Source organism: Penicillium angulare (assembly GCF_028827245.1).
Source record: "Penicillium angulare strain IBT 27051 chromosome Unknown utg000001l_segment0_segment0, whole genome shotgun sequence".
Classification (NCBI taxonomy): Eukaryota; Fungi; Ascomycota; class Eurotiomycetes; order Eurotiales; family Aspergillaceae; genus Penicillium; species Penicillium angulare.
Window position 1 is genome coordinate 3,674,518 of NW_026623160.1, and position 13,505 is coordinate 3,688,022.

The following is a 13,505-nucleotide window of genomic DNA, read 5'->3' on the forward strand; positions in this document are numbered from 1 at the left end:
TATCGGCTTTTTTTTTTATCAATTTTTATTTATTGCCCCCCTCTGCAACTTCCCAAGATGCTCAATTTACAGCAGTCAGTCTCTTTTTACTTTCAAAATTGTGAACGACTTCTGCCCCTTGCTCTCTGGCGGATAGTCATGGGCGAGGCCGGAAGACTGAGCTAGTGCAAGCAACCTTTTATGGAACGGCTTTCAAGATTGATTTCTCAAAGAGCGTTCTTTCAAGCGTGGCCAGTATGAGCTTTCTTCTGGACTTTCCTATGACTGTCGAAGTTTATCTTTTTCTCTTTTCAGTCCTTTTCTTTTTATTGCATGAAGAGCGCAACGGGGCTTTTGTGAATTTGGTTTGATTTTCTCCTGTTCTGTACACAGATTTCAGGGAGTTGAATAAAAAGAATTTAATGACAGTCGTTCCTATAAATTTCTTTTCTTTTCCTTTCCTTTGTAGATTTGAAACTTGATAGATTCAAAGTAAGTTGTGTAGTAAACATTTAGTACAAGGCCAAACGTAGCGCTGATTCGCCCGTCGGTAAAACCAAGCTCCGTCAAGCCAAGTGGCCGCTTGGAACTACATCACCGGTAGCTCTCCCTCCCCGTCCCCATAATTCTTATCTTTCAATAGGTCGCAATGCGACTCTTTCTCTTATTTTCCTCTCAAATATCCCTGGCATAATGAGAACCTCGTTCTCTAGTTTATTGCCGGCCCTGCGTATGTGACCTCTGTACCCCCGCGATCGTGACATCTCCGCATGCTGACCTCCTACAAGTGCTCTTAGAATATGCAGCAGGGTCAACCCAAGAGCCTCTACACGACAGCGCGCCGACTGATGTCGCTGGCGAAGCTCAATACCAAGAATATGTATTTGAATCGGGAGAGCATGGACCTCGGCCTATAAGTGGTGAGAAATACCTTCCCTGGGATCTTGTCGCGTGAGGGGATTGGATTTATCCAGAACTAACATCTCGCTTTCTTCCTAACCTGACAGACCAGGTTCAGAATGCCTGGAACTCACTACGGTCGATCAAACCCTCTGTTCCTCAAATCGAGAAGCCCAGCGGTATACTCGGCTACACCTTGCACTATGGCCGCGAAGCCTTCCGGATATTGTTCATGAATGGTCCCGTTACAGATAACACCGATCGGAGGATCAACCCGACCGTCGCAAAGGCTGTATTGGAGCTGAGAGAAGCAGCGGAGAAGGATCAGGACCCGGATGCGATATTTCTTCTTGCGGAGTTGAATTTCTACGGAAACTTCACACACCCACGGAACTTCAGCGAGGCTTTCATGTGGTATAACGGTTTAGCATGGCTGGATGGTAACACTACGGCTCAGTCCATGGTCGGATTCATGTATGCGACTGGTGTTGGTGAGGCGGTTGAGCGTGATCAGGCTAAAGCGCTGATGTATCATGAATTCGCTGCGGATGGAGGAAATACACGATCGGAAATGACGCTTGCATACCGTTACCATACTGGAATCGGCACGCCCAAGGATTGTGAACATGCTGTCATGTATTACAAAAGGGTTGCTGATAAGGCCATGGATTATTATCGATCTGGTCCACCTGGCGGTCATGCTATGATTAGAGAATCTTATCGATGGGCAGATGAAGAGGGTGGTGTTTATGGGGAAGGGGCTAGTGTTTCGAGCTCCGGACATAATGCGAAAGACCCCAACCAGGCCACTACTGAGTCTAGTGTGGAGGATGTTCTAGAGTTCTTGGATCTTATGCATCGCAAGGGTCAATTGTCGGCTACCTTCACGCTGGGAAAGATGAATTACGACGGTGCTCGTGGATTACCTCGCAACTTCCATAAAGCCATGAAGTACTTCAGGGCGATTACTGGGAAATACTGGAAGAAAGATGGTACCGTTGTCTCTAGCCCCGCTCCTGGACTTGATGCGGCGGCGGCTAAAGCTGCGGGCCATATTGGGTTGATGTATCTACGTGGCGAGGGAGTAAAACAGGATCCCGCTAATGCCATAGCCTGGTTCAAGCGAGGTATTGTCAACGGGGATTCGCTTTGTCAGTACCAGATGGGCTTGATGTACCTACATGGTATTCATGTTCCTGAAGATGCATATGGGGCATCCTCATATTTCAAGGCAGCGGCAGATGATGATTTACCAGCTGCTCAGACGAGACTCGGTGCTTTATTCTTAGATCAAGGAGATGTACCTACCGCCACACGCTACTTCGAACTTGCCGCCCGCCACGGCTGGATGGAGGCGTACTATTATCTCGCGGAGATGGCCAATTTTGGCGTAGGTAGGCAGCGTCATTGTGGCGTGGCTGCTGCTTACTACAAGATGGTTTCTGAGAAAGCGGAGGTGATGCACTCAGCCATCAAGGAGTCCAATGAAGCATACGAAGCTGGTGATAAGGAGGCTGCGCTTATTCCGGCAATGATGGCAGCGGAACAAGGATACGAACATTCTCAGGCTAACGTGGCCTATATCCTTGACGAGCATCGCTCTTTGGTTTCACTCAGTAATATCCTTCCGTGGATTAAGAAGTCATCATCTTCCTTACTGCGCAATACTGCGCTCGCTTTGATATACTGGACCCGGTCAGCTAAGCAAGCCAACATCGACTCATTGATCAAGATGGGTGACTATTATCTTGCGGGCACTGGTGCTTTATCTAGTGCAGAGAAGGCATCAACCTGCTATCATAGTGCAGCGGAGGCACATCGCAGTGCCCAAGCATACTGGAACTTGGGCTGGATGCATGAGAACGGCGTGGCCGTGGAACAGGATTTCCACATGGCGAAAAGATATTATGATTTGGCTCTTTCCACTAACAAAGAGGCCTATCTTCCTGTGAAGCTTAGTCTGCTGAAGCTGCGAGCTCGAGGATATTGGAATCGTATCACGAACGGAGACATCAACCCAATCCGTGACGATGAAGGTGAGATCATTAGTCCCTATGCTTTCCATATATGGGGGTTTGACGATGATACTAACAATCAATTTAGATGCCAAACCTCCACGTACTCTCAAAGAATGGTTTACTGCCTTCCTTGAGAACGACGAAGCGGCTTATTACCAAGAGCTCTACGAAGCCCACGCAAATGATGACGACTTCATGGCGCCTGGCATCGACTCTGATCATCATGACGGCTACTACGATGACCTTGAGTTTGATATTGATGAAGGCATGCTTGAAGGCCTGCTCATTGTTGGATTGGCAGCTACTCTTCTTGTGTTGCTGTACATCCGACAACAGCAGCAGCGCAACCGGCAGAATCAGAACGCTGCTAACCAAGGAAATGGCAATGGGAATGCGAACGTGAATGGAAATGCAAATGCCAACGCAGCTAATGACCGAGGCTTCTTCCCCCAGCCTGGCGACCCTGAATTTGCGCAGTGGGTGGCTGGCGGTGTGGGCCATTGACGAATTTTGTATTGTATGCGATCTTTAGTAGATAAAATTCCTTATCGATAAGCCATATATATCTGCACTGCCTGCATGTGAACTCATCCTTCTCTTGTAATCATTTTGTGTTAACTTATTTCATCTCACACCATCTCAATCAAAATGGCAGATGAAAGGAGCTCATTTAAACGTCGCCGCCTCCTTGCCAATGCAACATTATCGAAGCCATTTAAGTCGCCATTACGCAAGCCCGATTTGACAGAACCCACATCTGAGTCCACATCATTAAAGCCAGCGTTGTCAACGCCGCCCAAAAACATTTCACATTTTAATTCGCCTGAAACCCCGATCGATGAAAATCAAAAGCAACTAACACCTCCAGCGGGCCCACCGGCTATCGTCTTGGATCGACCCCCTAGAATACACCCAATGAGGACGCCAACACGCTCTTCCCCAGCCAACCCTGAGATTCTGTCTTTGACCAAACAACACCGCTCTTGTCAATCGAGATTAAACACTTTGCATTCTGAGCTTGATAATGCGCGACAAGCTTTGCGAATTGAGTCGTCCGGCAAAGAGGCAGAGCTGGAAGCATTGATTGTCAAATGGCGCCTTGTAGCCCAAACAGCAGCCGACGAGGTTTTTGCTACTTCCCAAGAACGCGTGGCTCGAATGGGAGGAATGGCCGGTTGGAGGGAACGCAGCAAACGAGATACTATGCAATGGGAGTATGAGGAGCCGCAAAGGCAACATGACGCGGCTGATATGGAAGGGACCGACGCAGCAGGCTATAATTCGTCGAATCCCAAGAACTGCGCAGGATTCCACGAGGAAGAGGATCAGAGCGAGGCGAGTTTGACTTCTTGAATATTGATACATACAAGATGAACTAACTATGGTGTTAGGAATTTACCATGGAATTCATGCTCAAAACGCTCAATATCGAGCCGACGTTAATCGGACTCGATACAACGATGGATACCTGGATACGGGACTTTTAACGTTTCTTTGGGAGTTGAGGAAAAGCAAATTACATATCCAGGCGCTCATTCTTTGATATGATTCGATGCCGTGGTTATCATCTTTAACTTTGTATGTATTTGATAGGCGCAAGCCTCGGGTGGAACCCCGAAGTTCCACTCGGAACTTTCTTATCAATATCAACCAGAATCTCCGCTTCCCCCGCACTCTCCCTCTTCAACTCCCGTATGTCGCGTCCATTGAAGCAAAGAGAAATCGCCTGCGCCCGCTGCTTTCGTTTAAAGCGGAAATGTGATCACGCAAAGCCTACATGTGGCGAATGTCGCCGGAAAGGCGCTGAGTGTTTACCGGCCCGGTCCCGCAGGACGGGCGACAGTATAACGGTTCCATTGGCTTATCTGAAAGAATTGGAGAAGAGGGTGGCTGAATTGGAGGGCCATCACAGAAACAACGGTACTAATGTTGAGTTGAGGGATGTTGGTGTACAGACTGATTCAATTGATGAGCTTGATACGGATACGCCGTCGGATAATATATGTATGCTGTGGGATCCTCGAGATAAGTCGCCACCCTGGAAGCAGGATTGGGTACCCGAGATTAGTTTTTTAGCTTCACAAAGTCGGATTTCAGGACCGTCTTCGCAAGTTTCGTTTACGGATACGTTTACGTTGAGCGATGAGACGTTAAACTTTTTACGACTGGATAAGAGCTCTGTCTCTCCGTTGATTGGGGATGATTCACCCTGGCTCACGGAGCTCTATACGAATATCTATTTCACAATAACGCATCGCGAGTGGCCTTTCCTTAACGAGTCGACGTGGAAATCATGGCAGAGCGAGCATGTATCAGAAGGAAGAGAGGAATGGCGGATTTTCTTTATTCGCATGGTTTATGCTATCGGTGCTTCATTATGCAGTACTATGCATCGAGATCCTGCACACTCTACCCGCTCAAAGGAATTGTATACATCTGCTATGAGTTATTATCCACACGTTGTCGGTCACTCTTCGATGGTCCTGCAGGTTCAGGCATCGCTTCTCCTGATCGTTTATTCGTTACATTCTCCATCTTCAGAGGAGATAGTGACTAGTGTCTCTTCGATAGTGCCGTTTTGCACGGCCGCAATGACGGAAATAAGAAAATCTGCTCGGGCAACTCGAGATGGAGAGGTGACAGCTGCATCAGGCGAGGTCCTGACCGAGAACATGTTCATCGCTTGCTACATGTTGAATGTCATAATTGCGTCTGGGTGGGACAGGCCGATATCCGATGCGTACCAAGCAGTGGAAGATGATGTATGTGATCTTGCAGAAATGCATTTGAGAAAATTTACTTCTTGTATCATGAGCCCGGCTTTATTTGACATTTTAACTAACAATCGACAGATGTGCACACTAGGAGATATTATTCAGCCCCCTCCGAACATAAATCCTGCACTCGCTCATCTGTTTCGCCTGCGTAAAATACAAACAAATATCAGACGATCCGTTGAACGAGCTCGATGGCAGATCTCAGAAGAAAAAGATGCCTTGAACTCTTCCTATAAGGCTGCGCTGGATGTATGGCGACAGGAAATCCCTCGATACGGAACGCCAACAGTCTCATGTGGCTATTACCATCCTAATTGGATGACAAAGCTGTACGATTATAGTATTTTGATGTTATTAGAAGACAAGCATAACTTCCTTGATCATGAGGGAACAGAAGAAATCTTCTCAGCTGTTGTGCAAGTCTGTCTGAAATATCGCCGTTTACAAGAAGAAGGACATGTGATGTGTTTTACATGGTCTGCGGTGAGTACATTTCTGAAATCCGAGCTCGAAATTTATTTACTAATACATTGACAGCTTGTGTATCAATTCCGAGCTGGAATCATGCTTCTGTATCTGATTTGGGCAACTAGACCCATAACAGATAGCGTAGAGATTCAGCCGCAAAGTCCAACATATCACTCTCCCGAGGCAATTGAAGCATGTACGAAGAATTTAGCTTGTTTTGCAGAACGCTGGGCCGATGCCGTTCCATATTTGAAAATTTTCGAGTTTCTGCAACAAAAGACACTCTGGGATTTAGATATCACATCTGAAACCCATGTGGTGGCATTGGATGAGGCTGAAGCGTACCTCGAGCAACTGAAAGAAACCTATCTTCATCGAGCCATTCTGGGAATGGTGGAGGATATGATGTACGGTGACTTTGCGCGATTTGAAACACTACCGAGCGAATTTATGACAGGGATATTGTGAATAGTTCCTTCGATTTAGCTCATAACGCTTATGTACAGATTTAATAATATGAGAAAGACGACATGTTTATAGTCCGCTATAGAAGAATGAGCTTCCCAGCTGTTGATCCAGCATCTGTCAATGCAGTCACAAGAACAATGGTTTGCTTAAGTGTTGGACTTTCCCATTTCTCCCACTTACCATCGCGCTCGGAAACTGGGTATGATCTTTTGACAGACCATTTTGCGTCATCAATGACAGCATTGCATGGCTGACCATTGATATGAACGCTCAGGCTTTTTAACGTAGCCCCATTCGTGGATCCCACAACTTGGATATGCACATCTTCGCCGTGGATCTTCTTTTCCTGTATTTCAACCACAAGTTCTGGTGGACCATTAAAGGTACCGTTCAAGGCAACCTCCCCGATAGCTATTTGATCGGAGTCTAGAGCAGGTGTTAACGGCGGCTGAACACGACTCTTGGAAGCCATCTCAAACGCGAAACCATATCGCAACAAAGCAGTATCCTCATATGCCTTGCTAGCAAAAGTCAAACTAACAGGCATCTTCGTATCCTCCATCACACCCATAGGCACCGAAATAGTCGGAACACCAAGATGACGTATAGGCCTATTACCATTCGAGTACTTCACCCCGTTACTCCAAGCATACCGCGAGGCCTCCTCATCACAATCAGCATTCGCAGCGCCGACATCCGCTATAGCCGGAAAAACAACAGCATCAAGACCAAGTTCGTCCATCCACTTCTCGAATGTTTCATTCCTAGCATCTTCTAGTGCTTGGACAGCTTGTTTCATTCCTGAGATCTCGAAAATAGAGCTTGGTTTGGTGCGTGGGTACTCTACTATCTCGCCCCAGCGCGGCTTATTCGCTGCTTCAGGAGTGCCGAGTAATGAACCCGGTGCAAGAGGGAAGATAGTGTTTGGATCCACGCGTGTAAGTGACTCAAGACCTCTTTGTTTGTTTGCTGTGACGAAATCGTCCCATGCGTGCGCTACAACTTCGCATCTTTCCTTGGCGGGCCAGCCTTCTGGGAGATTTCTGACGGTTACCAGCTGACCGGAGGCTGCGTTGCTTTCGTATTTTGTCACGAGAGGGAAGTCAGTTTCGATTACCTCTGCGCCACAGGATTCGAGGGCGCGACGGGCTTTCTGCCATAGTGTGATAATTGAAGGTCTGGGGTAAACTTTGCTGATGGATTGAATGGACGAGTCATCACCTCCGATATACATTGAGGGTACACCGATTCGCTTTCCTTGTAAGGACGATTTATCTTGGAGTGTGGAGAAAGACTGAGGCCGGATGGAGTCTATTTTAGGTAACGAGACGATGGTTTGTTCATTGTAGAAGTCTCCGAGTGGGTCCTTGTCAGATGTGGCTAGTACATCAAGAACACAGAATAAATCAGCGACTGTTCTAGTATGAGGTACTAGTACGTCGCATGTTGGGTAGAGAGGAAAGACGCCGCGAAGCGAGATAAGGCCCTTCGAGGGCGTATATGCAACAATAGAGTTATTTGATGCAGGCGAACGGCCAGATGAAACTGTCTCAGTTCCCAGTGAAAAGGCGCATAGATTCGAACTTGTAGCGACAGCTGACCCATTCGACGAGCCAGAGGCATATGCAGCTGCTAAATAGTCACTGTTATAGGGACTCTCAGCTCGTCCCCAGACACCACGCTGCATCCCTCCATATGCCATTGCAGGCATGTTAGTTCTACCTAGTAGGACCGCGCCGGCATCACGGAGCAATTGTACACAGGCGGCATCTTTATTTGCAATGAGGTGCTCAAATGCGGGCGAGCCGTTGGCAATTACCATACCCTTCACTTTGATGTTGTCTTTCACTAGGTATGGAATACCTTCCAGTGGTCGAGGAGGAAGTCCTGATGCACGTCGAGCATCTGAAGCAGCTGCGTCGTCGAAGACCGACGGGTTGAGAATTGGAATGGCACTAAGCTTTGGCCCGTTGGCGTCATAGACGCTGATACGGCGTAGATAGCGGGAGACAAGGTCCACGCTGGTCAGATGTCCTGATGTGAGGGCATTTTGCAGCTCGGAAATACTGGCATCGAGTAAACTGAACTCTTTGCTTTTATTTGGTTGAGACATGCTGGGGTATTGAAGTTGTGAAGTAGAGCCCTCTCGTTGATCTGGAAAAATTTACCAGATGTGGTGACATGGATGGTCGTTTGTTCGTCTTGCATGGATAGTTAAGGTTGTTTTATAGAGTTGTCTTCCATGCGGTGGCGGCGGACTGTTGTCCGCTGGGTCCAAGTGGGGAACCTCAATCATTAGAGCGGAGGTTTGTCCACCCACTGATAAACGGATCATAGAACAGTCAGATTGCTGAAACTGATTTAAATAAAGTGCATAAATTTAAATAGTGTACGGACATGTACATTTTCTTGAAATATATGAAAAAGACAAGTCTCCCATTGTCGAGACTAGAATGAAAGAAGGATGCTCAGATAGTGCAGTTGTGCGTTGTATAGTATGTGCTGAACATCGCCCGGAATAGCAAGACTACCCGATAGCATTTCAACTCTGGAATGAATCAGAACCAATTTAATGCATTTGTGAGTCGGTTTCTGGTATCGTTTCGAGTGCTTTCCACAATATCTTCGGCATTTTCCAACTTATTGACCATTCCCACTCCACTCCCAGCCCAGAAGCTGTTGACATCTTTCGCATCAACCTCCTGGTTTTGATTTTTATAGATGTTATTATAGAGTCGTTCCCGCATTTGTTCTATACTCAGACCGTTTTGAACATCATCATAGCAGGCGTTCCGCAGACAGCGCCCATCATAGAGATCTGGCCAAGCATTCGGCGACCACATCTCATCAAAAACTCTAGAGCGAACTGTGGCGTCTCCACCATCAGTAGCTTGGAAGATTTCTCGTCGATAGGCTGCAGGCAATTTCGCCTCACTGGCAGCAAGGAATCGTGTTCCCATAACCACACCAGAGGCACCTAGCATTATTGCTGCTGCCGCTGAACGTCCATCCATTATACCGCCAGCTGCGACCAAGGGAATCTCTTCAATGCCGTGTTCAGCGAAGGTGTCCACAACCTCTGGTATTAATGTAACAATGCTTGATCCTCGCGCATGTCCATGTCCACCAGCGTCGCTTCCCTGGAGAACTAGCACATCAGGCTGACAAGTCTTAGCAGCTTGCACGGCTGCACTGACGCTGCCGACTTGAATCCAGACTTTCGTGTTGGGGGATACGGATCGAATGCTTGTAGACCATCGCAAGAAATCCGTTGCTTCACCAAATGAAAGCCAAACAGCAATTGGTTTGTGATTTGCGAAGACAGGAAGGAAATCGGATGGTGGTCCATTGAGAGCAATAATTCCTACGCCGATGGGTAGAACGTTTGATGGAATGGTGACATTCTTGAGAAGACTTTTGGCTTCTTCTAGCTGCACATTTAGGTGACGTGGATCATCAAATCCGATAAAACCAAGACCACCGGCAGAGGTGACTGCACATGCCAAGTCTTTAGTTGCCACGGCGCTCATTGGGGCGTTGATAACGACTGGTGCTAGAGCCCATGGCATACTTTGAAGCAGTGCGCGGTGCGACGCCATTTTCTTCAATTTCTCCAATTTGCATTTCGAAATGTCTTATACATGAACTCGGAATTATAACTAAGTCTATGCGAAAGTCAATGTCAGTTTATTAGCACTGAAAACTTAAGATTTCAATTGCAAATTCACGATGTACATACCTAGATTCCAGGCCGATGAGGGTAACTTCCTTGTGCCATAAGGTAGTTTTAGATCAGGTTGTAGGGTGTAATTGATAGTCTAAGTAGTAATTCAGCTTAATTCCAAACCAAAAAATCAAACGCCGATTAGGCGTAACGATGCCACCCAGATTGCTGAATCAGCTGCACTATCCTGAAGATACTCCGATCAAACGCCGAAATCATCTGCATGTACCAGTTCTTTCAAAGGCCGAGAATATGGCAGTAAGAAATATCTTTGGCAAAGTGTGCCATATATCTTCGAGCATAATGGTCCCCGCAAGGTACCTAGTCACGAGGTAGTTGACATTTTCTGCGACTAAGTCAGTTGCTGTACCGATTTTCTGAATTTATGGAACAATGTCGCCTAGTTGGATGTGCTGCGATAGTGGCAAGGCGAGTTTTCGATATCTCGGAACTTTCCTTCTCGAATCGGACGATAACTGGTAATGGAATGATCTCAATGTGGACGCGGTAGGTGCAGGTATCGAACGTGTTCATATTATATTGCAGCTACTTGGCCGGAGGCCAAACACCCCGGAAAGATACTAGAGAGAAACCTCTCTTCTGGGACAAGAAATTGTTTACCGCAGCCATGTTGTCAGGGGTAAAAGAAACCAGAGGAGGGAGAGAATTCTACCATTAAGGAAAATTCGAGTACTCTCGTAGCATTCAGGCAGTGGATTCTCTTTGTAGATTGGGCACAGACACACAGACTCTCTTTCAATGTTGACTGCCTATGGCTACTGAACTGGCCCCGCAGAATTCTCAACTAGTCCTGGCTTATGTAGCATAATTTCAGACACTATATTATCGAATGGTGTAGTTGGTTTATCGTGTAGCCTTTAGCTCGGTTGTGTTATCGTGCATCCTTCGGTGTAGTTGGGTTTTCGTGTATCGTGCAGTAACGGCGGAGCACAAATTCCCTTTTTGGATTGAAACCCATCTACGTACAGCTCGAAATTTGGGGCTGGTCATGTACGCAGAAATCAGTCTTTCAACCATCAAATGGCCGAATGGTGTAGTTGGTTATCACGTATCGTTAACAGTCACATGACTTCCTTACCGATAAGGTCCTCGGATCGAGCCCGGGTTTGGTCACTTTCTTTTTTTCTTTTGTACATGAAGAAATTCGTAAAAGATAACGACAGGCGCACTTCGAAGTCACTCGTTTTCTTTTTAAATTTCTTCGCGCAGAAAATAAAAGAAAGACACGACAGCTGCAAAGTTCGATTGCGCCTTCGATAAGAATTGATAATGAACACATTATATACACGTGTATAGATTCACTTGGGAGTTGTTAGTAAACATTTTGTATGAGCAGTGCCACGCCCGGGCCGCTCCCATATTTGACACCGGTGTGAAATGAATGCATTCAGAACTCCAAAAAAAATAACGCTCCAACTATGATATTCGGTCTCTAAAAGGGTAGATGATGCGGTAAGGCACGGCGCATGTCGCTCTTAAATGGTTCATCAAGCAACTGCAGCAAGACCTCGTCCTTTTCTTCTAGCATCCAGTCAGCATCATGCGCCAATGAAATATGGACCTTGAGATCTCTCTCCATAGTTTGAATGCGACTGATTGTCTCCTTTGCCGTAGGCAAGTCGGCATGAAGACTGAACGTAGTCCCATCGGGTAATGACAGGGTAGCAGGCTCCTTCGTTCCGTCCAACAGTTCACTGTGGCTCTTTCGTCAGCATAGAACTTCAAGTTCAAGTTTGAATAAACAGATAATGAATGGGTAAGGGATATATACCGTGAATGACAGCAATCAGATCCAAGAAGTACCCATTCGCCTCCATTCAGTCGCACGCAAGCAGATAGATTGCCTGGCATGTGGCCGGGAGACTTCATAATCCAAAAACTCTGGTCTCCGAAAAAGTCCATTGCCTCATCAAATGCTCCGAACTTTACCCAAGGTCCCGTCAGCGTGTCCCAATTTTCAGTTCCTTGCCTAGGATCAAAAATCCGACCATCCCACATCGATGTGGGATCCTCCAAATGACCAGGAGAACAATGCTCAGCTGTGCCAGGCCCGAACAAAACCTTTGCATTTTTAAATTCCCTCTTAACAGGGCGACAGTGATCAAAATGTGCATGACTACGAAGAAAGTAAATATGTGTATTAAATCCGTTTGTGTAGAAGGAGAAAACCCGGTCGCGACTTACCTCATAACAACAGTATCTATCTCCTCTGCATCAATTTCGCGCCGACGTTTAATTTGTTCGGCAAGAGATTCGACTGGTCCAGCGACATGGTGAGGTCCGATGAACTTTTTAGTAATAACTGGCGGATAATCATCTTCTTTCTATATTGCGATCGATACAGAATTGATATAATTAGTCATTTGCGACACATGCAGGCATGGCAAACCAAAACATACCGATGTCATCCCTACATCCCAGAGAACTCGGCGATTGGATGATGGATGTTGTATTAAAAATGCCCAGTTATAAAGGCGAAAATCAGCAGGTGAGTCTCCAGCATGAAGAAGATGCTTCGACCCCACCATACTACCCCCATTCAAGAGGGTGAGGTCAACAAAAGCCTCTGTAGATGGCAATGCGGGGTTTTCCATCATCATATCTTATACGGCGCTGAAATTTAAGGGAGTTCTGATCGATGGAATTCCAAACAGAAGAAGCTAAAGGCCAAAACCAAAGAAAGGAGATGGAGGAATTATACTACCCCTTCTCCCACATATGGTCGTCGTTAAAACCCCTCTTCAGCTTTGTGGCCCCCATTATCGACGTCACCACCCCACATGCTCCCCATAAGCAGTGTAAGCAGAGCCCAGTCAGATTTCCTTTTTGCATTGTTATCTTTATGCCCAATCTGTCATCGGATAAAGACAACGGAATTTAGAATAAATTCCAATGCTAAATCCGCAGCTCAGTGGTCTGGGATTCAGACATAAATCGGCATTCAAATGAACCTTAATGCATCAAGTTCCGAAACACGTATACACGCATTCAGATATTAACCAAAGTATAAGCTGAACTCAGATATTTGCATAGATCAAGCTGGGTTGTGACAAAGAACAATGTTTATTCATGGACACCGGACTGGGAGGATTTAGCTTTAATGCCTCTAGACCCACCAACCTTCAAGTTAGCATGTACCTCTCACCAAAT

General features: G+C 46.5%; 6 protein-coding genes across 6 annotated transcripts; 3 read left to right on the top strand and 3 right to left on the bottom strand.

The window, feature by feature from the left end:
• Nucleotides 1-672: 672 nt before the first annotated feature.
• N7478_001300 (ubiquitin ligase complex subunit HRD3) lies at nt 673-3,401 on the top strand (the record flags this gene model as incomplete). The annotated part of the gene is made up of 4 exons (XM_056917515.1): nt 673-709; nt 768-899; nt 987-2,915; nt 2,983-3,401. 4 exons carry the CDS (start codon nt 673-675, stop codon nt 3,399-3,401), a joined length of 2,517 nt encoding a protein of 838 aa, XP_056785395.1.
• A 144-nt stretch (nt 3,402-3,545) lies between these two features.
• N7478_001301 (putative DNA repair protein Dds20/Mei5) lies at nt 3,546-4,250 on the top strand (the record flags this gene model as incomplete). Its single annotated transcript, XM_056917516.1, has 1 exon — nt 3,546-4,250. One exon carries the CDS (start codon nt 3,546-3,548, stop codon nt 4,248-4,250), a length of 705 nt encoding a protein of 234 aa, XP_056785396.1.
• A 341-nt stretch (nt 4,251-4,591) lies between these two features.
• On the top strand, nt 4,592-6,610 carry N7478_001302 (uncharacterized protein; the record flags this gene model as incomplete). Its single annotated transcript, XM_056917517.1, has 3 exons — nt 4,592-5,659; nt 5,750-6,157; nt 6,212-6,610. 3 exons carry the CDS (start codon nt 4,592-4,594, stop codon nt 6,608-6,610), a joined length of 1,875 nt encoding a protein of 624 aa, XP_056785397.1.
• A 76-nt stretch (nt 6,611-6,686) lies between these two features.
• N7478_001303 (Amidase) lies at nt 6,687-8,723 on the bottom strand (the record flags this gene model as incomplete). Its single annotated transcript, XM_056917518.1, has 1 exon — nt 6,687-8,723. One exon carries the CDS (start codon nt 8,721-8,723, stop codon nt 6,687-6,689), a length of 2,037 nt encoding a protein of 678 aa, XP_056785398.1.
• A 445-nt stretch (nt 8,724-9,168) lies between these two features.
• On the bottom strand, nt 9,169-10,179 carry N7478_001304 (nitronate monooxygenase; the record flags this gene model as incomplete). Its single annotated transcript, XM_056917519.1, has 1 exon — nt 9,169-10,179. The coding sequence occupies one exon, from the start codon at nt 10,177-10,179 to the stop codon at nt 9,169-9,171; it is 1,011 nt and encodes a 336-aa protein (XP_056785399.1).
• Nucleotides 10,180-11,787: 1,608 nt separating this feature from the next.
• N7478_001305 (MBL fold metallo-hydrolase) lies at nt 11,788-12,949 on the bottom strand (the record flags this gene model as incomplete). The annotated part of the gene is made up of 4 exons (XM_056917520.1): nt 11,788-12,057; nt 12,159-12,471; nt 12,540-12,679; nt 12,755-12,949. 4 exons carry the CDS (start codon nt 12,947-12,949, stop codon nt 11,788-11,790), a joined length of 918 nt encoding a protein of 305 aa, XP_056785400.1.
• Between the last annotated feature and the right edge of the window lie 556 nt (nt 12,950-13,505).